Below are 21,071 nucleotides of genomic sequence, written 5' to 3' on the forward strand. Positions count from 1 at the left end.
TGGGGGCAGATTCATGATCAATATTAAATCAAGTCACCTTATAACATAGACTGTTAAAAAAACAAAAAACATCACAGATTCTTGTTCCAAAGCAGATTCACTGTAGTGAAGGCGGAGGCGGAAAGTAGATCTCTTCATCATAAAACAGCTTTGTTTTTAAAATAAAGTTTGATAGGGTTAATGAATCAGTGAAAACAATGGAATCGAATCGACTACATTACCCATAATGAGCTGAATGTAGTGATGGGAGAAACGAAGCTTTCCAAAGCTTCGATTCAATTGAACCAACTGCTTCGCAAAATGATTCACTGTTTTGAACCGTTCGAAACGCAACACGGTGACGCCTGCTAGTCAGAGCAGTGTAAATGCCGTCTATGGTAAATGCAACAAACATCCACCACCCCCAGCGTTGAACAATTATGACGTAAGAGAAACCTCGTGACTTTGGGAGTTTCTTCACGCTCCGAATCACTGATTCGAAACAAAAGATTCGTAAAGACTTCGAAGCTTCATGAAGATCGCCCATCACTAGTTATATTGTCATGTGACCATGTCTGTGTCAGCAGCTAATCGATGAACCAATTTCAGTGGAGGCAGCAGCCTCATCTTTATTTCAGTTTCTCTCTGGAAAACATCTCATCTATGCTCTTCATCACGGTGCGGGATTAGCGAAGAACATACGCTTGAGGTGGGACATCTGCTTTTGTATATCCTTCATACCTGGACAGTTTATTAGCTAAACAAATGCAGTGCTATGTGAGTCACGTAAGTGTCCGGGTGTCATGGCATGTTGTGTGCCTTTCTGATTTGTGTTTTTACTCTCCTAAGAGTTGTGAATGTAGAGTTAATTTTCTGTACGATTGAAATCGTGCCTACTAGGAGTAATTTAGTGTTTGATCAGTGTCAGTTGCCTTGACTTGGCCTAATGTTTTGATTTAATCTTATTGTCAGTGAGCATGGTAGCGCCTGGTCGGTCAGTGTGTGGTGATGTAACGTTAACCATAACTTATTCTATGGATGTAAGTTACGTTAACTGCTATAATCTCAAACGACACCGTCATTAACTAACGTTACCACCACACCACTGTCCTCGGACATCTAAGTTAACGTTAGTTCAGGCATTTAATAAAATAATCCCAAATCGATATGCTATATTGTATTGGTCAGCTTTTAATCAAGCTGCTTTAAAGATCAGGTTCAGACAGTGCTTTATTTATTCTCTCTTGTGCACAGCATATTTCATTTCCTCATCGCGTGTCTGAGATTTCTGCTTGTTCAGCTGAGAAATATAATTATGTCCCGTGACTCCCAGACTTGTCCTAAAGTGCAATCTCTGTGTCATCATTCAAAACTACCATGTGAACTGTGATCTTGACGTAGTGTTCTCAAGTAAGCAAAAATATCTGTCAGACAAGTCAAAAGTAAACACTACCATTCAAAAAGACTAGAAAGAAATGAATACTTTTATTGAGCGGGGATACGTTAAATTGCTCAGTAGTCAAGAAAGAAATTAATACTTTTATTGAGCGGGGATACGTTAAATTGCTCAGAAGTCAAAAGTATAATGCAACAAAATATTTATATTTAAAATAAAACATGTGGTTTCTATTCATCAAAACAATTTCACAGTTTCCACAAAACTAAGCAGCACAACTTTCAACTGATAATAAGAAATGTGTATTGAGCAGCAAATCAGCATACTAGAATGATTTCTGATGGATCATGTGACACTCAAGACTGAAAATCAGCATGGCCATCACAGAAAATAAAACAGTTATTTGAAACTGTACTTACTACTAAGATATTAGACTTTTACTGTCTGATCAGCTGAGAAATACAATTATGTCCTGTGACTCCCAGACATAAAAGTGCAAACCACACAATGTAATTTTATGATGCTCATAAACCGTTTTAGTCAATTTGTGAAAACTACCATGTGATATGTTCCCCTCTTTGTTCACAGATGACATTGAACACCGAACACGACTCTCCGTAACTGTGTGGAGGTGTGTTTGCACCTTTCCCCCCTCAATGGTGGCGGTTCTGACTGACAGCACAAGTGTGTTTACCTCTACTTTTACCCTATGGTGTCCCTGTAAGTTTATCTGAGGGTGTGTGAGAAAAGCAAGCGTCATGTCGAGGGCAGACCGGGCGGTTAACAGTGAAGTGGGCGATTGGGGCTACAGTGAGGATGCTGGTGAAAGGGCGTGGCTTCTGCAAAGTCCCAGCGTGGACTCCATCCAACTGCCCAACCAATCAGACAACAGAAGGGGAGGGACATCTACATTGGGGGCTGTTTTTATTGTGGTGAACGCTGCTCTGGGAGCCGGACTTCTCAATTTTCCTGCTGCTTTCAACATGGCTGGTGGCGTCACAGCTGGAGTGACCCTTCAAATGGTGAGCGAGACTTATGGGCTGTTGTAAATAAAACCAAAAAGTGTTCAATTAAAGACAGAGTCCTTTGAAGTTTAATGTTGTGAAATTCAAAGTTGGCCTTATTCTTTTGCAGTGCATGATGGTCTTCATCATCACTGGGCTGGTGATCTTGGCTTATTGTTCTCAGGTAAGCATATATCTGTATTATCAGATTTATTTGAAAGATATTAATACTTTTATTCAGCAAGGATGCATTAAATTGATTAAAAGTAAATTTAACAGTAAATTTCTATTTCAAATAAATGCCTTTCTTTTAAGCTTTCTATTCATGAAAGAATCCTAAAAAGTTTATCATGGTTTCCACAAAACTATTAAGCACTGTTTTCAACTTTGATAATAATAAGAAATGTTTCTTGAGCAGCAGATCAGCATATTAGAAAGATTTCTGTGACGCTGAAGACTGGAGTAATGATGCTGAAAATTCAGCTTTGTCATCACAGGAATAAATTAAATTTTAAAATGTATTAAAATAGAAAATATTTTTTATTAATGTGACTGTTTTTACTGTATTTTTGATTAAATAAATAAATACACCCTTGGTGAGCATACGAGATTCCATGTAAATAAAACCTTAAAAAATCTTACCAACCCCAAACTTTTGATCGGTTGTGTATATATTTAGTTTCATAAAAACTTTTGAATATTAACTTCACAATTGACCGTTTTCACATTTTCGGGTTTTTCAGAAGCGGAAGTCGTTGGATTAACTTTTATAGCGGTGAATGAGAGACTACATTAAAAAAAATATATATATATATATTTTTTAAATTATTTATTTATTTATTTATATTGTTCCCATTAGCTCAAATAGCAAAAGAAAAACTCTACAATAGTGTTTTCACAACTTTTAAAAAGAGGGGGAAAAAAACAGAGAGCGATTGATAACAGCAGTCAGAAGACAGAAAGATGTAATTTTTACAGCCACTCCCATAGCCGCTGTATTAGAAACACTCCCACAGCAGCATTTACTAGTTTTTTGTAATTTAAGGCAAAGGTAGTAATACAATAAAAAGTACAGTATTATAAATGTACACATTAAATTGTAATGTGGACTCTCACATTTTCTGTGAAGCTGCTTTGAAATTGTGTATTTTGAAAAGCGCAATACAAATAAAGGTGAATTGAATTGAATGCATAAAAAAATAAAATAATATATATATATATATATATATATATATATATATATATAAACTTTGCAGGATTTACGATGCTGATGACCGTAAAAACGTGCCTTCACAGTGTATGAAAAGGGTTCATAGGATACCTCATAATTACTAAGGCTGAGATCCACTAGTTTACGCCCAACACCTTTTTTTTTTTTGTAGGTGAGCAATGAAACAACGTATCAGGAGGTGATTCGTGCTGTGTGTGGGAAGGTTCTCGGTGTCATATGTGAGCTGGCCATCGCTGTTTACACCTTTGGCACCTGCATAGCCTTCCTTATTATTATTGGAGATCAGTTGGACAAGTGTAAGTATATTCACATATACAAAGATATGTCAAAATAGTCTGACTAGAGTTGTCTGATGTTGTTCTGTCTTTCTTGCTACAGTGATTGGTGCTATAAATCATGACTCAGAAACGACGATTATTTCGCACTGGTACACAGATCGTAAGTTCACTATCACTTTGACCTCCGTGCTGATCATTCTGCCTCTGTCCATACCCAAAGAGATTGGCTTCCAGAAGTATGCCAGGTAGAAACATCTTTTTTCGTGTTAACTGTAGTTTTATATCACAGCTGTGATGAGTGCAAATGTTTTTCTGTAAACACAATTCCACTTGATTATTTTATCAGTGCTGGGGGTAACGCATTACCAGTAACTTTCCCCAACACTGTTCCTCTGTTTTTGCTTGTTAAATCATACATGCATATTTGTACTGGTTAATTTGTAGCACCCTGAGTGTTATCGGCACCTGGTATGTGACAATCATAGTGATCATCAAATACATCTGGCCCGACAAAGAAGTTTCTCCAGGAATCATCCCAATCAGGTCAGAAGTACATTTTATATAGTTATTTGAGAGAAATAATACTGAGTAAATTGTGATCACTATTATAATCTGATGTTTGCGTCTTTCAGCCCTGCATCCTGGACCGATGTGTTTAATGCCTTGCCTACAATCTGCTTTGGTTTCCAGGTGTGTAAGTAGATTTTACTTCTTTTTCTTTCTTTTTTTGACCTTTCCCAAATTTGAAGTTGTTTTTTTTTTTTTTTAATTATGAAGTCTCGTTAACCAAGGCTGTATTTATTTGATCAAAATATAGTAAAACCAGTAATATTATTAAATATTATAACAATTTAAATAACATTTTTAATTGTATTCAATTAGAAAACAGGTAATTATTTCATTCATTTTATTTAATTTATTCCTGTGATGCAAAGCTGAATTTTCAGCATCATTACTCCAGTCTTCAGAGTCACATGATCCCTCAGAAATCATTCTAATATGATGATTTGCTGCTCAAGAAACACTTTTTTTTAAGTTGTGCTGCTTAATACTTTTGTGAAAACTGTGATGCATTTTTTTAAAGGATTCTTTGAAGAATAGAAACCTAAAAATAACTATTTATCTGAAATAGAAATCTTGTAATGTGTCTAATTTGTCACATTTGATAAATTTAATTGCATCTTTGCAGTATAAAAGTATTAGTTTATTTCAAAAGATACAGACCCCAAACTTTAAATGGTAGTGTATCTGTCTCAGCCAATGAATTAATGTCTGAATTCATTCTACTTTTGAAATCTAGCAAATCATCATTGTCCTCACACTCTTTTTCCCAGTGTCATGTCAGCAGCGTTCCTGTTTTCACCAGCATGAAGAAGCCAGAAATCCGGCCTTGGTGGGCAGTTGTTACAGTCAGCATGATCATCTGCCTCTTTGTGTATACAGGCACGGGTGTGTGAGCTTGAATTTGCCAAAATATTCTAATGATAAAACAGGCTGATCAAGAGATGTAATATGAGCTGGTTATATAAGCTTTGGGCTTGTTCTTCTCCACAGGCGTCTGTGGCTTCCTGTCATTCGGCTCAAGCGTGAGCCAGGATGTGTTAATGTCATATCCATCTAATGATGTTGCGGTGGCCATTGCGCGAGCCTTCATCATCATCTGTGTTGTTACCTCATATCCAATTCTGCACTTTTGTGGAAGGTAACAGGCTTTTCTTGGTCTATAGATTTGTGTCGATGAAGAATGCATAGTCGGTCTAAAAGCATATGTGTATTTGTTTGTGCTTTAGGGCAGTGCTGGAAGGTTTGTGGTTGCGTTTTAAAGGAGAGGAGGTGGAGACAGATGTGGCTAAGGAACAGAGACGGAGGATAGTGCAGACACTCGTCTGGTTTTGTCTCACACTGATTCTCGCTCTCTTCATTCCTGATATTGGACGAGTCATTTCACTAATTGGTGGTTTGGCCGCGTGCTTCATTTTTGTTTTTCCAGGTATTAAAATTAGAATGATCTCAGACTGTTCGTTTGCTTGTATCTTATCTTTTTTTTCATCTTATTCATTCTTCTAATGTTTGTCTATATAGGGTTGTGTTTGATTCAGGCAAAGCTTTCAGAGCATGATTTCAGATCAGCCAGGTAACATATTTATTATTTATTAAAGGGTTAGTTCACTCAAAAATTCTGTCATTACTTACTCACCCTCATGTTGTTCCAAACCCATAAGACTTTTTTTCATCTATGAAATAGAAAAGAAGATATGTTTAATGAAACCTGAGAGACTTCTGTACCTCAGATGAAGGACCATTTCACCAAAAGTTTGAAGTTTGTAAAAGTAATCCATATGAACTACAAGCACACATATAGAGCACATCAAATATGGTAAACAAACATAATTCCCTACTTGTTTGATTGACCTTTGATTCAATCGATTCTGTTTACCATATTTAATGGGCTCTTTGTACTTTGATCAATGAATAAAAGCCTAAATTAAATGCGTTCATCATATAAAGCGATCATGTCTTTTAGGAAGACTTTGATTAAACTGCTCGATTTATATGGATTGGTTTTACAATCTCTTTTTTGCGGAGTGAACTTTCAATGGAGGAACAGAAATCTCTGGTTATATATATATAAAAAAAAAATCTTCATTTCTGTTTCAAATATGAACAAAAGTCTTATGGGTTTTGGAACAACATGAGGGTGAGTAAATGAGTATTTTCATATTTGGGTGAACTAACCCTGTAACCAATATTCAGCAATGCCTAAAGATGTGTGTATTAAATGATAAAACTGACAACCAAATTATTTCTCTGTAGTTGGAATGCAATGGTGGCCTATGGAGTCATCATGGTTACAATTGGCGCGTTCATCTTCGGCCAGACCACCACGAATGCTATCTACAAAGATATCATCAACAGCCCATAGGGAGGGGGAATGGGTTTGTTGTGACCTCACCAATTTTGGGCTATGAACCAATATAGATAGTTAAAACATGGGAATGAAGACTGTCCAAAAATCATGTCTACCACTGACCTCTATTACGTCTTCAGGGGACTGTGCTCATATTGCAAAGCATGCAGTCCCGCAGAAACCTGTACCTCTTGATGTAGTGGATGAACCACCAGCATGCAACATCAACCTCTCTGCTCTGGCTGTTTGTGAATGGAGGACTCCCTGGAAAGGATGCTATACTTCTCTATTCTGAATGAATGTAGACATTGTGTTAAATGCTCTTAAGTTAGATCTTCCAAATATAATCTATTTCTTTTGAAATGTAAATTTGTCCCCTTTCCCTTCTTTTTAATTTTTTTTATATATTTTTTTTTTAAGAAACTGATTTTATGATGGCCTTATATACTTGACATTGCAAATATGGTCAGTGTTCATAATGTTTACCCTTAAAATCTTATTGCAAACTTTGTTTTTCTTGATGACTTGCACTTCCAAACATGTAATTCTGTAGTTCCAAAAGATCTGGGAAGACTAATGGTGCGTGTCTGTGTGTCGTGTATATATACACCGCTTTAGACTGAAAGGGACAATTTAAGATGTTTTTTTGAGTATTCTTGAAGAATGGTTTTTATTTTTAATTTGATGCATTGTTGTTGTTTTAGCTAGATTTTCTAAATGTGCTTTTCATGAAATAGTTGTTTTGGCCAAAGATGCAACAATCTCTGGTTTTATAAGTTCACTAATACTTGAATGAGTGTAATGAAGACTAAACGATTAACTTGAAAACTTTTAGCATTAATTTGCATTTCATTTTGTTTTAGGGTGGAATCATCGGTATTGAAAATTAGCATTTCTCTAGTAAATTCATTTAAACCATTCTCCAAACAGTTAAATTGTGGAAGTCACATTGGTGTGCTGGTTTCCCCTTTTGCTCCACATGGTCCAGTTGTCAATTGTGTATGCATATTTATTAGCACAATTCTAATATCATATCTCATGGATTTAATCAGTAACACTAGCATGCATGTTTGCCTTTTCCTCAATCATTTATTATTGAATGTTTACAGTTTCAGTGCAATCACTAAAGGGATGTTCCACATTATATTGCTCTTGTGCTCTTTTTTTTTCTTTAAATGCAAGATGCTGTTAAACTATCATGCCTTCAACTAAACAATATAAAATGTAATACTCAGAAAATGTAAATGGTTGGCCAAATAATGAAGGCGTTAAATGAGTCTATAAGACTAACTCACGTCATTTAGGGCAGGAGATGGAGGATGTTTCCAAGTTTCTTCTGCAATGCTTCGTCAGGATGAATTAGATTTATTGTGTTTTACTGATACACTTTGTGGTGAAAAGAACTCACCCAACTACATAGCTGTAAATTATGTTGTTTGTGTCTATACATACATAATCACTGATCATGCATGTCAGTTTGAATTGCTGAATTATAAATATGGTTAAACTATACAACATTACATTGAAAACAGTAAAACATAAAACTTTGCTACTGGCAAAATCCATACTGCACATAGATCATGACACTGAAAAAAATGTGCTGCATGTGGAGAATGCATCATACATAGCCTACTGATACATGTCCATTTCCCCCTTGCATATTTTGTTGTTTTGGCGAACCCCAAGATATCTGCAAATAAAAGTCATTTTTAAGCTGTGAGAGCTTAAGCTCTTTTATTTAATTCTATTTAATCTCTAATCAATTTTATTTTTAAATGTATTATGTGAAATTCTAAAATATGTTAAGTAAAACATCTCACGTACTTGTATAATTATATAAACAATACATTTTATGCTTTGTTTTATTCAGATCTGACCTTAATTTATTTGATAATTATTCACATAAAATACCGTCTGATCTTTCTACTCTCAGCTCAAGCATGTGCTTAATAAAATATCAAGTAATTTTAAAAAAGCAATTGTATTTTATACATTGCATTAAATTGCTCTAATATATTTTGTCTACCTAGCTGATCCAACTGATCAAGCAAAGATGTCGTTCAATTAATTAATTTGTTATGAGGATACTTAATATCTGATAATAATAATCGATAAGCTGAGAAAAAAAGTTTGGGAAAACAGAACAAGGTGATTGTTTACACACATGTAGACAGTGAAACTGAGTTTGGTTGGTTATATAAGCGGAAGTACTGAGTCTAGTTGATGTTTGTCTGAATCACCTGACGACTGCAAGTCATATGACCGTGTGTGAGAGGAAGGGAAACTCAAAGCCCACGGTCAGGCAGGCAGCAGAGTCGCAGTTCGCGGGAGTCTTCGAGGTCCATGTCCATCAGACTGTGTAAAATGTTTTCTCTCCATGTCCTCCTCTGTCTTCTGTCCGTGTCTGTGCATGTCGTGAGCGGCATGTATGATCCAGACGAGGTGCTGGATCTGCCGGGCATGTCTTTTAAACCCAATTACCGTCAGTGGTCAGGCTATCTGAAGGCCAGTTCGGGCAAGTTTTTGCACTATTGGTGAGTTTAATTGGTCTATATTTTATTTTTTTGTCTGAGCGTGAATATGCAGCGTGTTTTGTTTGTGATGAGGATAAAGGCGAATTGCGTTTCCGCCTTCACACCGAATGATTGCAAATGCAAAAAACAAAACAAAATATTTTGGCGATATATTGAATGGGCTGTGACCATATTTCATACCATATCATGTGCCTGTCTAGAAAAGCATAGTATTACATTTTGTACATAATTGTATAAGTTTTGGTTTTTGAACTCGTAGTGTGAGTACGAGTAGTAGCTGTGCAAACAAGGTCTGAGTCTCCTCAGGCATAAAGATAATGTTTTGTGTATTAATAATGGCATTGATGAGAGTGTGTATATGTTACAGGTTTGTGACTTCTCAGAGGGACCCGCTCAAGGACCCAGTCTTGCTGTGGCTGAATGGAGGTCCGGGCTGCAGCTCTTTGGATGGGTTTCTATCAGAGAATGGACCCTTTCATGTAGGTTGATATTGATAACTACTTCTGTTCATTTTAAAAATGACAGTTACTCAAGAGCAGATTTAATTTCAAAAGACTAAGAACTACAGAGCTGTAAAGTTTAGAGAGGGAAAAACGTAATGTCGAGTTCTGAATTGTTCTAAATTGCTTTTCAGTTCAACACAAAACCTGTGTGTGTGTGTGTGTGTGTGTGTGTGTCTCTGGTCCTTAGGTCAATGATAATGGAGCCACTCTTTACGAGAACGAATTCAGCTGGAATAAAATCGCCAATGTTCTGTATCTTGAGTCTCCTGCTGGAGTGGGTTACTCCTACTCAGATGACCAAAAATATAAAACCGATGATGATGAGGTAAGTAAGCAAACATTCATAGACATTAATAGCCTTTAAAAACGTCTGAAAGCCTGAATATGTACTTTTTCTTTAGGTGGCAGATAACAACTACCTGGCTTTGCAAAGCTTTTTCACCAAGTTCCCAAATTTCACCCAGAATGAGTTTTTCATTTTTGGGGAGAGTTATGGAGGCATCTATGCACCCACACTCAGTCTGAGAGTTGCCACTGGAGGCCAGCTTAAAGTGAACTTTAAGGTAAATTAAAATAAGCTTGATTCATTTTAAAAGTGTAATTTATTTATGCGCTTATACTTGGAAGACAAATGTCTGTTGAAAGGTTTATATTTTTATTTCTCATTTATGTACTTATTTTTTAATTCTTCGTTTGGTGTCTTTTGCAGGGCTTTGCTGTTGGAAATGGCATCAGTAGTTTTGCACTAAATGATCAATCACTAATCTACTTTGGTAACTATCACGGCCTGTTTGGAGAACAGTAAGCTAAATCTATTATTCCTACAGTATTTGTAGCCACTCATGTGTATATATTACAGTAATGACAATGAATATTTGAATTAAAGTGGATTTTTCGATGCTATTTTGCTTGTAGGTTGTGGAAGGGTCTGAATGACAACTGCTGTCAAAATGGAGTCTGTAACTTCTACAATAATTCTAAAGAGTCCTGCTCTGACATGGTAACGTAAATGCATCCACATGCTCACTGCTTGTTGTACAACCCTGAAATCTAAATTTACTATTCTTATTTAAATGGAATATTCTTGTTTAAATGGAATATTTTTATTTTTGGATGTTTTTGTTATACATTTTTTATTCGTGCACATAATAAAAAAAATATAAAAAAAGCTTGTGCCCTCATAATCGTAATCAAAATAACTACCATTCCCACTTGCAGCGACTTCTCTTCTCTGATGTTGTGTTTTGCGGCGTGAGGACGGGACAACCCGTCACTCACATGAAATCACAGGAATAGCAAACCACAATGATTCAATCAATTCCTGATGGACAAAATCAAGTCCGGATATACATCACATTAGGGAAGAAAAGACTATCGCAACATCTGATTCATGCTGACTTTCTGACTAGTCTTCTGTGTTTTGCAGGTATCGCATGCATTTAATATAGTCTATAGCTCTGGGTTGAATACATATGCGCTGTATCTGGACTGTGCTGGTGGTGTCACATCTCAGAGAGCCATGAAGCACCTTTTTATAAACTTCAGGAAACATTGGAAAGCTAATCAGGTGAGGCCTGTTTGCTCTACTCATGCAGCCTTCCAACATCTACTTTAATAAACTAGACTGAACAAAAAGGTGAATTGTGCTCTCGTTTGTGTGCTCAGTTAGTAGGAAATACTCCGAGTGTTCAGGGAGTTCCTCCATGCATCAATAGTACCGCTCAGATAAACTGGCTTAACCGAGGAGATGTGAGAAAGGCGCTGCACATTCCTGATGTCCTGCCACCATGGGACATCTGCAGGTAAACTGACGCCTGTCCTGACTGTTTATGTGTGTGCATAAGATCATGTGTGCATAGTGTTTTTCCTTTTTTATGCAGTGATGATGTGGGAAACCAGTATCACACCATTTACGAAACTGTGAAGGACGTCTATGTGAAGCTGCTGGCTTTGGGTCTGAGAGCTTTGGTCTATAATGGAGACACCGATATGGCTTGTAACTTCCTTGGAGACCAGTGGTTTGTTGAGCAGCTTGGACAGAAGGTAAGTTCTTTGAGATCTTTGAGATGTTCAGCAGAATTGGTAGCACCTTCTAGGTTTAATGTTTGGTTTTCTTCAAGGCAAGCACACGGTACCAGCACTGGATTTATGATAACCAGATTGCAGGATTCTACCAGCAATTTGGCAACATCACTTTCCTCACAGTCAAGGTTAGTTTGTGTTGCTCTTTTCCAAATTGTAGTAATACTTTACTTATGCCTAAAAATGTAGCTTGTTTCCATTTTATACATTTTCTAATTAGCAATAAATGTCATAGGCTGCAAAATATACTAAGTATACGATACCTTTCAAAAGTTTGGGGTATGAATGAAGTTTGAATGTTTTCAAATAGAAAACGGTGATTTTAAATTGTAATATTATTTCACAATATTACTATTTTACTGTATTTTTGAACAGCCTTGGTGAGCATAAGAGATTTCTTTCAAAAATGGAAAACAAATCTTAGTGTGTGTGTGAGAGAGAAATCATTCTTGCCAAACCTGTTGTGACAACTCTGCTCTTCCAGGGTGCAGGTCACATGGTTCCTCAGTGGGCTCCTGGTCCATCTCTACAAATGCTACAGAGTTTCCTGTCCAATAAGCCTTACTGAACTTCCTCCAGACCATATCCTGTCTTAAAGCACCAAATCAGATTTTCAGAAGTTGTTTTGGATTGATTTAAAGAAAGTGTGGTTTTATTCTTAACCTTTGAAATTTGATATGAAGCTGTAAGACCGTTTTCTCAGGGACTGTTGTGTGTATTTACATATGTTTGGGAATTTTGTTCTTTGTTTGAATCTTTTTTTTTTTATGCCTTTTTTCCTTGAACACGGGGTGTGGTTCTCGTAGTGATATTTCTAAAAACATGCACTTTTAAAAAATAACAATCACAGTTATAGATACACACTAGAGATCTTCTTAAAACAGTATTCATGGATATCACATGGTTTTAAAATGATCAAATTATGTCTTTGCATTTTGGTTGGTTTTTATGAGATTTTTGTTAATTAAATGAGTTCCAAGACTCTTTTGTAAGTTGTCAAATAAAGTATACTGAGAATTTTTTGTCTTCATTTTGTTTATACCCTTGAGACAGTAAAACTGCCAGCAAAATTATACTCATAATTAATATGCATCTATGGTTATAAATGGTTTACAAACCCATCTGATTCTCAAATAATCTAAGAATTGTTATATGGATGAGCATATAATACTACATTTGACAAAGGATACTCCTTGAGGTACAGTATGTGGAAATTCAACCTAAAAAGTTTCAAACTGTAAAGTTGTCTACAATTGTAAAGTTTTCCACGGTTGTCTGTGTAACAATGCCTATTGTGTTGTCCCTGTTAAATAAACAAACAAAATAAAAATAAAATGGAACTAGAAATATAAACTGGGAAATAATAAAACCCAGTGTAATTTGTCTGCACTCCTCAAAACAATGTACCTGCTAAACATTTGACTAATGTAGGGGTGTAACGATACCCACATGTCGCAATTCGATACATATCACGATACTATATTATTATATTATACATATCACTATATTATTCAAATACTCCAAGACAAATTATAAAAGGTTAACAAAATTTTTTACTGTTGATTAAAATGCTTAATTTGGTTTTACATTGTGGGTGTAAACGAATAGGCTTTGACTTGGTGCTGGTAACCCAATGCACAGGATAATAGTGACACCAGAATAAAAATATTTATGATTCTGAAGCTGAAAATACTGAATTATTTTAGACAAATATGCTTGCACTCTGTCACTGACTACTAGATATATTTAAAATAATGTAGGCCACTTTTTTTCTGGCAACCTAAGACATTTGGCATTATCAGAACTCACAAATATTCCCCATTGCATTATTATACATTATATTAAACATTGTATAGTAGTTTAATGTAGTTGTAAGGCTGGAGAAACTGGTTGGAGAGATAGACTGGTCTAAAACAAAGGACCTTGCTGGAAATTACATCTAACCTCCCCCATACAGTCTCACTCCCTCTCACACCTAAAGACTCACACAAGAATATATGTAGTAAACACTAAAGCTCTGTAAACTAGATTTTTTTTCTCACTGAAATCTTCATTTTGGGTGAATTTATACACAATACATATTGATGCATTTATTTATGTATTGCGATATATTGTGGCACAATATATTGTTACACCCCTAGACTAATGAAGATATTTTTTTTAACGACAACTGAATCTTGAGAAATGAAAAAAACAAAACTGATTTTAGTCATTTTCCTGTTGTGTGCTAGGCTGAAAGTGGGGGGACAGAGTCCAGGGAGTGAATTTCGAGGCTGGTCCAGTTCAGATTGTAATGTTGTTATAGATTATAGAATTTTTTATATTTAAAATACATCTGAAATGTCATTGAAAGCATGGTCCCTCTAGTAAATCACTGCCATTTACACCCCTGGTTGTGTGTAAAAACCTAAATGAGTGTATGGACATTATGTAGGGGTAGAGTATAGAGGGGGAATAGAAATTATATATCAAAGGTGGTGCTGAATATGGTAAAGAGAATGGAGGACAGTAACCTGTTGTCAGTTAATAATGTACAGTAGGGGGCGGTACATGCTTTCACTTGGTCGTATTCACCCAAGGCAGACGAAGGAGAAAGGCATAAGAGTCTTCTTGCGCACGTGGTTGGCGGAAGTTGCGGAAGGTACACGTGTAGAGATGTGGCGTACCCACGGAGGAGGTTTATAATCAGGTAAATGGTGTATTATTCTCGGTTTAGCAATGATATTAATTATTTTACTAATCGGTATGGATTGTAGCGATACTGCTATCTAATTCTGTTGTTAAAGTGCACCGTATTTAAGCTTCCGTGTCTGTGTGACCGCTGGAGCTACGCTGCGGTGCAACAGTATCTCTCTTTCTCTATCGTTTGGGCTTTATCTTACTCCTGGTTCTGCCCTTGTAACACGAGAAACACAATATTGTATGTCCTGAATATCAACTTGAGATATAATCTTTTGTGTTGCTTAAACTTCACTCATGTTTTGTTTCCATTCTTTTCATGCAACTGCAGCTGGAAGAACAAATCAATGGACAAGAAGAGGAACCGTGCCATTTTATGTTTTGTGATAAATTATGTATTTTGTTTATTTGCATATTTTTACTATATAAATCATAGTCCAAATATTTTGAAGTCTGATTACATCATGCTCAGTCAGTATGAAGCCAAGCTTTCTAGTAGCACACAATATTGTAATTGTTTTTTAAAATGGTATTGAAGTATCTTAAAAGCAAAATAAAAACAAATACTAAAACGCTACCACTGGAAGTGTCATGATTGCAAAATGGAATAGATGTGAAGAATTTTTAAAAGATAAATGCAATAAAGCTGCCAATTGATCAAAGTTTCATTTACCATTAACACGTTTAATGCATGAGACTGGGGCTTGTTGTCGCAAGAGCTACAGTCTCGGTAACTAGTCTTCCCTGGCAGTGATTTTGAATGTTAGTTTTAAACCCCATTAAAATGATAATTTATTTATGGTGTATTGGGTAAATAAACAATACAATAAAACCATATTGCATTTAACCTCTTAGGACAAAGGTATTTTTCATAAATGTCAGTGCAAGTTGTCACATGTGCTTTATCTGTTGTAATATTATAGTTTAGTAACTTAAAATTTTAGTTGGTTTAATGTCTTGTGCGTTTAAATTTAACAAAAATAGTTTAATGGCAGGTACCATTGTGATAGTATAATGTGTATAGTGTGATGTGATGGTATGTTTTCACTGAAGGGAACATATTCAATGAACAGTTTCACAAGTCCCCTCCGGTGTACGTAGTTGTACAGTCAGACGGTAAGGTTTCACTGACTGTATCCCACCAAATATATATTTGAAGTCCGGCTCTCCTGCGTCTTTCGGCCAGATCAGACGGAATTGTCGCAGCACCGTGACCAGGATGAGGAAGAGCTCCATGCGAGCTAGATTTTCTCCTAAACACACACGAGATCCTGGAAATAGAAAAGTGAATGTACATAATATACAAACACACAGTTTGTTCACATTCTACTACACAAATGTGCTTTCTGTTTGATCAATGTATTGTTTTGATCATACCAATAAACAGCTCAGGGACACCTCTGTCTGGATTACATATAAATCATGAGTCTAGATTAAAACACCTTTTTACACTGTCTAATAAAACATGCACAACATACCAGCAGAAAAAGGCATGAATGCATCAGGCTTCACAAATTCCCCCTTTTCATTCAAGAAGTTTTGAGGGTTGAATTCATGTGGAAACTTCCACTGGCTTTCCTCTCTGAGAGCAGATGACAGATAGGGGATGATAATTGTCCCCTGTAAAAGCAGATGTTTTAAGAAGATTAGCAAACCTCCCTTTTATAGTGAAGATTATGTTTAGGAGTTGCAGAAATAACAGTTTAGGTAATGGATTGTTTTGATAAGATTAAAAAATGGATAGATCATTAGTTACTCTTTCTTTTATGCCAGTTTTATGTGCCATAGTAACTCTACACCTTTGATGTAAAGAAACATTTGTTGCCACACAGGAATTATAGTAAATGCCACCTTTGGGATGCTGTAGCCCTGGAGTTGAGTGTCGGTTCTGGCGGTGTGAAGCACACTGAGAGGAACAATGTCACCAACACGCTGACCCTCATGAATCACTGCTTGAACGAAAGGCATGGCGTTTCTGTCCTCATATGTGACATGTTCACGAGCACCAAGGACTTCATCAATCTCCCGCTGACATTGCTCTGAAGATGTATGAATAGATATTAAAACAAATACACAAATAGACATTGAAAGACTAAGAATGCTAAAAAAAAAATCGTCATTATGTCATTCTAGAATCTTATTTTGCTGCATATTATTCCTTAATGCAAAATCCATAAAGAAATCTGTAACCCAGCCCACTTCATTTTTAGAAAAAAGAAATTTGCAATAACACACACACACACACACACACACACACACACATTTATATGATCAAATTTTGCCATGTTGGTAATTTACTTTTGTTTTTAACATAACAACTCTCAATTGGACACATCTTATCCACATTCCTTACCCTGGATATGAGTGTGCGTCATCAAATAGAGAGTTAAAGTTCGGAGTGTGTTAGAGGTTGTGTCAGTTCCAGCCACAAACAGGTCAAACAGCAAAGTGACCATTTCTGAGTCATTAAAGGTGGTGCGTTGATCTGCTCTCTGAAAATAAAATGATCTACTGACAAACCATTTTAAATCAAAGAATATTAAACTCATATGATGCTGAAAAAAATCTATAAAAATACATAACATACACAAACCTTTGTAAGTATCTTACCTTCTCCATCTCCTCCAAGTAACAGTCAATCACATCTCTTGGCTCCCCGGTAACATATGACTTCCTGTGCTCATCCACAACTTTAAGAATATGTTTTCTGATTGTCTCAAAATAGTGAAAAGCTTTCCAGAATGGCAGTGGAAAAATCCTTAACACTGGGGCTATTTCATAGAGCTGCAATTCAGAATAAAAGCATTTTTTTAATATATAAATGCCAAGTCATATTTATATGGCGCTTTATACAATATAGTTTGATTTATACAATATAGTATAATTGTTTCAAAGCAGCTTTACAGTAATAAACAGGAAAATAATCATTAAACAGAAAAATCTGTGAATGAAATGTAAAAATGTCTGTCGTTCCACTTGTGTACAATTTATGTAAAATGTACAATTTATTTTAGCAGTGACTATTTACACAAAGTGTAAACAAAGACTATAAATAGCAATAGATTATAAAAAGCAGCTTGCTTAAACAAAGTGTAAATATAAGTTATACGCCTATTGCCTATATATATCCAATGGGGGGCGGAGTTTGTGAAAATAGCCTTTGACAACAAGGTTGGCTATTTGCATGTAATTAGATGCTGACTTTATTTTTCGTTTTATTTACCATTGCCCATGGTCCAATAACAAGCTTTGTAAGTTTTTCCATAGTTGTGATCAATGTCTGGAAATATTCATCCTGATAATTGAAACGTGACCCAAAAATGATTGAGGCAATGATGTTTGAAGCAGCTCGGTGGTACAGATGTTGAGGGTCAATTGACTTTCCTGGTAGAGTTGTAGAGATATAAAGACAAGAAATGTTTTCCATTCATGAATTTGAATGTTCTTTGGCAATTTTGAGATTTGTAAAATGTCTATATTTAAACATAGGACACTGAACATGTGATTAAATGTGTTACGTTAATATAGAGATTGAAGGTGACAGGTGAGGAGGCCGTATATACCAGCAGATTCCTCCAGATGTGCGCAGATATATTTGACTTCTTCCAGAATCCTCTGCTCCATACTTCTTTTTCCAAGGCCAAAGTTCCTCAGTGTGGTCAGAGCAAAGCGCCGATGTTCCCGCCAGCTGTCTCCATAATCTGCCATGATCACCCCTAAACACACAAAATGATCAGGGAACACTCTAAGGCCAGCAGGGAGACTTTTGCAGTGCAATGCACTTGTCTGTGTTATGTGAGTAGTATGATTTGCTGCTTGAGTACTCTAGTATTTTATGAATGCTGCATTACCTTTGCTCTTTGTTATATGACTGACCATCATGTTCTCTGGTCTACCAGCAAACTCCACCGCTTTTGTGATCAGTGCCTCCCTGATCATTTTCTGTCCTGTCAACACCACTGCTGGCTGTCTACCAATGTTCAGTGCGTAGATTGATCCATAGCGCTGAGCAAACTGTTAAAAAACATTCAAGTTGAAGACCACAAACTCAGAGCAGCATTATTGCTGTGTCATGCTATATGAATGAAGTCTGATTTCTTTTCATTACTTTTCATAATGTTTATATGCTTAAAATGGAGAAGTCTTTCCTTTGAAAAAATCTTTCTGTAGCAGGGGCAGCTGCCACCGGCGCCTGTTACTCGACCTGTCACCGCTATATGTGCCTGTCACTCGACCTGTCACCGCTATATGCGCCTGTCACTCGACCTGTCACCGCTATATGCACCTGTCACTCGACCTGTCACCGCTATATGCGCCTGTTACTCGACCTGTCACCGCTATATGTGCCTGTCACTCGACCTGTCACCGCTATATGCGCCTGTCACTTGACCTGTCACCGATATATGCTGTCCCGCGACCCGTCACGGCTGTATGCGGCTGACAGGCGCATATAGCGGTGACAGGTCAAGTGACAGGCGCATATAGCGGTGAAAGGTGACAAGTGCATATAGCGGTGACAGGTCGAGTGACAGGCGCATATAGCGGTGACAGGTCGAGTGACAGGTCAAGTGACAGGTGCATATAGCAGTGACAGGTCAAGTGACAGGTGCATATAGCAGTGACAGGTCAAGTGACAGGCGCATATAGCGGTGACAGGTCGAGTGATCACAGGTGCATATAGCGGTGACAGGTCAAGTGACAGGCGCATATAGCGGTGACAGGTCAAGTGACAGGCGCATATAGCGGTGACAGGTCAAGTGACAGGCGCATATAGCGGTGACAGATCGAGTGACAGGCGCATATAGCGGTGACAGGTTGAGTGACAGGCGCATATAGCGGTGACAGGTCAAGTGACAGGCGCATATAGCAGTGACAGGTCAAGTGACAGGCGCATATAGCGGTGACAGGTCAAGTGACAGGCGCATATAGCGGTGACAGGTTGAGTGACAGGCGCATATAGCGGTGACAGATCAAGTGACATGCACATATAGCGGTGACAGGTCAAGTGACAGGCGCATATAGCGGTGACAGGTCGAGTGATCACAGGTGCATATAGCGGTGACAGGTCAAGTGACAGGCGCATATAGCGGTGACAGGTCAAGTGACAGGCGCATATAGCGGTGACAGGTTGAGTGACAGGCGCATATAGCGGTGACAGATCAAGTGACATGCACATATAGCGGTGACAGGTCAAGTGATCACAGGCGCATATAGAGGTGACAGGTCGAGTGACAGGCGCATATAGCGGTGACAGGTCAAGTGACAGGCTTAAAACCTCTCAGTTTTAAGCATATCGTTGTCGTGTAAACGTACCCTTAGTTTGATGTATTTAGTATTTTCAATGCAGCAGTCTCCTGTTTGAGACTGATGTGCTTACCTTGTCAAAGTCCTTTAACGGGTTTATGCGGTTAAATTGTAGCAAATTTCCAAAAAATGGAACAGGAGTGGGTCCAGGGGGGAAGTTTTTAGGTCGCCGAATTCTGAACTGCAAGAAGAGAAGAAAGGCTCCGAGACACAACAGAACCAGAGCGGTCAACATGGTTACTGATCTACTGGACAGCCCGTCTGAAACCTGCTATTTAATGCGAAAAGAGAACTGATACGCATGCACACTAAACTACTTCTTTCAACTCTGCTGAACTCTTAAAACTTTGTTGAACTGGAGCCAGGAAACATATAGGTGATAAGTTAAACTATAGCCGCGTTTCCACCGCGGGAACTTTCCCCAGGAACTAGGAACTTTGGGGTGGTACTCGGTGTGTTTACACCGCAGGAGCCAGGGTCTAAATGAAGTTCCGGGTAAATATTTCCCCCTCCGAAAGTCCCAGTATATGGAAAGTCCCTGCTCGCGAGGTAGTACTTTTTCAAAGTTCAGGAACTTTCGGGGGTGGGACTTGTGCGCTGAACATGCTGATTGGTCGTGTTCACTCCGCATTTTGACTGGAGGACTCCACGCAGCATTCTATTTTAACCGGCATTTTTAAAAATCTATTGCGGTTCGTGCTTCATGCATTTAGAGTTGTCTGTCTGCAAATATGGAATTTAATAAAAAAAAACAAATAAAAAAAAAAAACAGCTGGAATGACGAGGTTCAGGCTTTATTAAGCGTATTTGTGTAACAGGAAATTTTCTGCGCGTTCGTCCAACCCGTCTTACATTCAATGTCCGCAATACATCACAAATACAACTGCAGCACAGTTTGAATCTCCTCCATACTTATTATAAATATGGCGCTCAAAACTGTTTACTGTGCGTCGCAGACTGGGAGGAGCAGTCGCGCGCAGTTTATAATCTTCCCGGTACTTTAGACCGCGGTGTAAACGCAGAAAGCAACCGGTCTGGGGCAAAAAAAGTTCCTGGGAAAAAAGTTCCTGGGACAAATTGTTCCGGGTAATTTCGGTGGAAACGCGGCTTATGATATGAGTGGAGTGGTAAGATCCCACCAGAGGTCAATGTCACTATGTACTTTTGATAAAG

At 37.4% G+C, this 21,071-nt stretch overlaps 3 protein-coding genes and 1 long non-coding RNA gene across 7 annotated transcripts; 3 read left to right on the forward strand and 1 right to left on the reverse strand.

Annotated features, from left to right (window-relative positions):
- The first annotated feature begins 310 nt into the window (after positions 1 to 310).
- On the forward strand, positions 311 to 7,212 carry slc38a7 (solute carrier family 38 member 7). Of its 4 annotated transcripts, none has more exons than XM_079604729.1 (13): positions 311 to 688; positions 1,964 to 2,397; positions 2,510 to 2,563; positions 3,762 to 3,906; positions 3,989 to 4,133; positions 4,333 to 4,431; positions 4,521 to 4,578; positions 5,223 to 5,337; positions 5,443 to 5,590; positions 5,679 to 5,878; positions 5,971 to 6,022; positions 6,703 to 6,824; positions 6,937 to 7,212. In XM_079604729.1, the coding sequence occupies exons 2-12, from the start codon at positions 2,134 to 2,136 to the stop codon at positions 6,809 to 6,811; spliced, it is 1,389 nt and encodes a 462-aa protein (XP_079460855.1). In that variant the 5' UTR covers positions 311 to 688; positions 1,964 to 2,133; the 3' UTR covers positions 6,812 to 6,824; positions 6,937 to 7,212. The 4 variants fall into 4 exon arrangements, with proteins under 4 accessions (XP_079460855.1, XP_079460853.1, XP_079460856.1 ...); XM_079604730.1 differs by having other exon boundaries at positions 482 to 688; positions 1,964 to 2,006; positions 2,101 to 2,397; positions 6,703 to 7,212; XM_079604727.1 differs by having other exon boundaries at positions 6,703 to 7,212.
- A 1,426-nt stretch (positions 7,213 to 8,638) lies between these two features.
- On the forward strand, positions 8,639 to 13,223 carry LOC306994327 (lysosomal protective protein). Its single transcript, XM_079604731.1, has 11 exons — positions 8,639 to 9,330; positions 9,698 to 9,809; positions 10,021 to 10,158; positions 10,235 to 10,396; positions 10,543 to 10,634; positions 10,749 to 10,833; positions 11,260 to 11,400; positions 11,499 to 11,635; positions 11,714 to 11,876; positions 11,954 to 12,043; positions 12,400 to 13,223. The coding sequence occupies exons 1-11, from the start codon at positions 9,140 to 9,142 to the stop codon at positions 12,481 to 12,483; spliced, it is 1,395 nt and encodes a 464-aa protein (XP_079460857.1). The 5' UTR covers positions 8,639 to 9,139; the 3' UTR covers positions 12,484 to 13,223.
- A 1,283-nt stretch (positions 13,224 to 14,506) lies between these two features.
- LOC306994557 lies at positions 14,507 to 15,142 on the forward strand. The gene is made up of 2 exons (XR_013796700.1): positions 14,507 to 14,604; positions 14,926 to 15,142. It is a non-coding gene; the product is annotated as an uncharacterized lncRNA (long non-coding RNA).
- Positions 15,143 to 15,615: 473 nt separating this feature from the next.
- LOC306994556 (cytochrome P450 2J4) lies at positions 15,616 to 20,438 on the reverse strand. Its single transcript, XM_079605131.1, has 9 exons — positions 19,972 to 20,438; positions 18,446 to 18,608; positions 18,158 to 18,310; positions 17,818 to 17,978; positions 17,205 to 17,378; positions 16,948 to 17,086; positions 16,446 to 16,633; positions 16,073 to 16,214; positions 15,616 to 15,865 (listed from the first exon to the last, which is right to left on the reverse strand). The coding sequence occupies exons 1-9, from the start codon at positions 20,131 to 20,133 to the stop codon at positions 15,657 to 15,659; spliced, it is 1,491 nt and encodes a 496-aa protein (XP_079461257.1). The 5' UTR covers positions 20,134 to 20,438; the 3' UTR covers positions 15,616 to 15,656.
- Positions 20,439 to 21,071: the final 633 nt, after the last annotated feature.

The sequence above is a fragment of the Phoxinus phoxinus genome (genome assembly GCF_949152265.1).
Source record: "Phoxinus phoxinus genome assembly, chromosome: 2".
Lineage (NCBI taxonomy): Eukaryota > Metazoa > Chordata > Actinopteri > Cypriniformes > Leuciscidae > Phoxinus > Phoxinus phoxinus.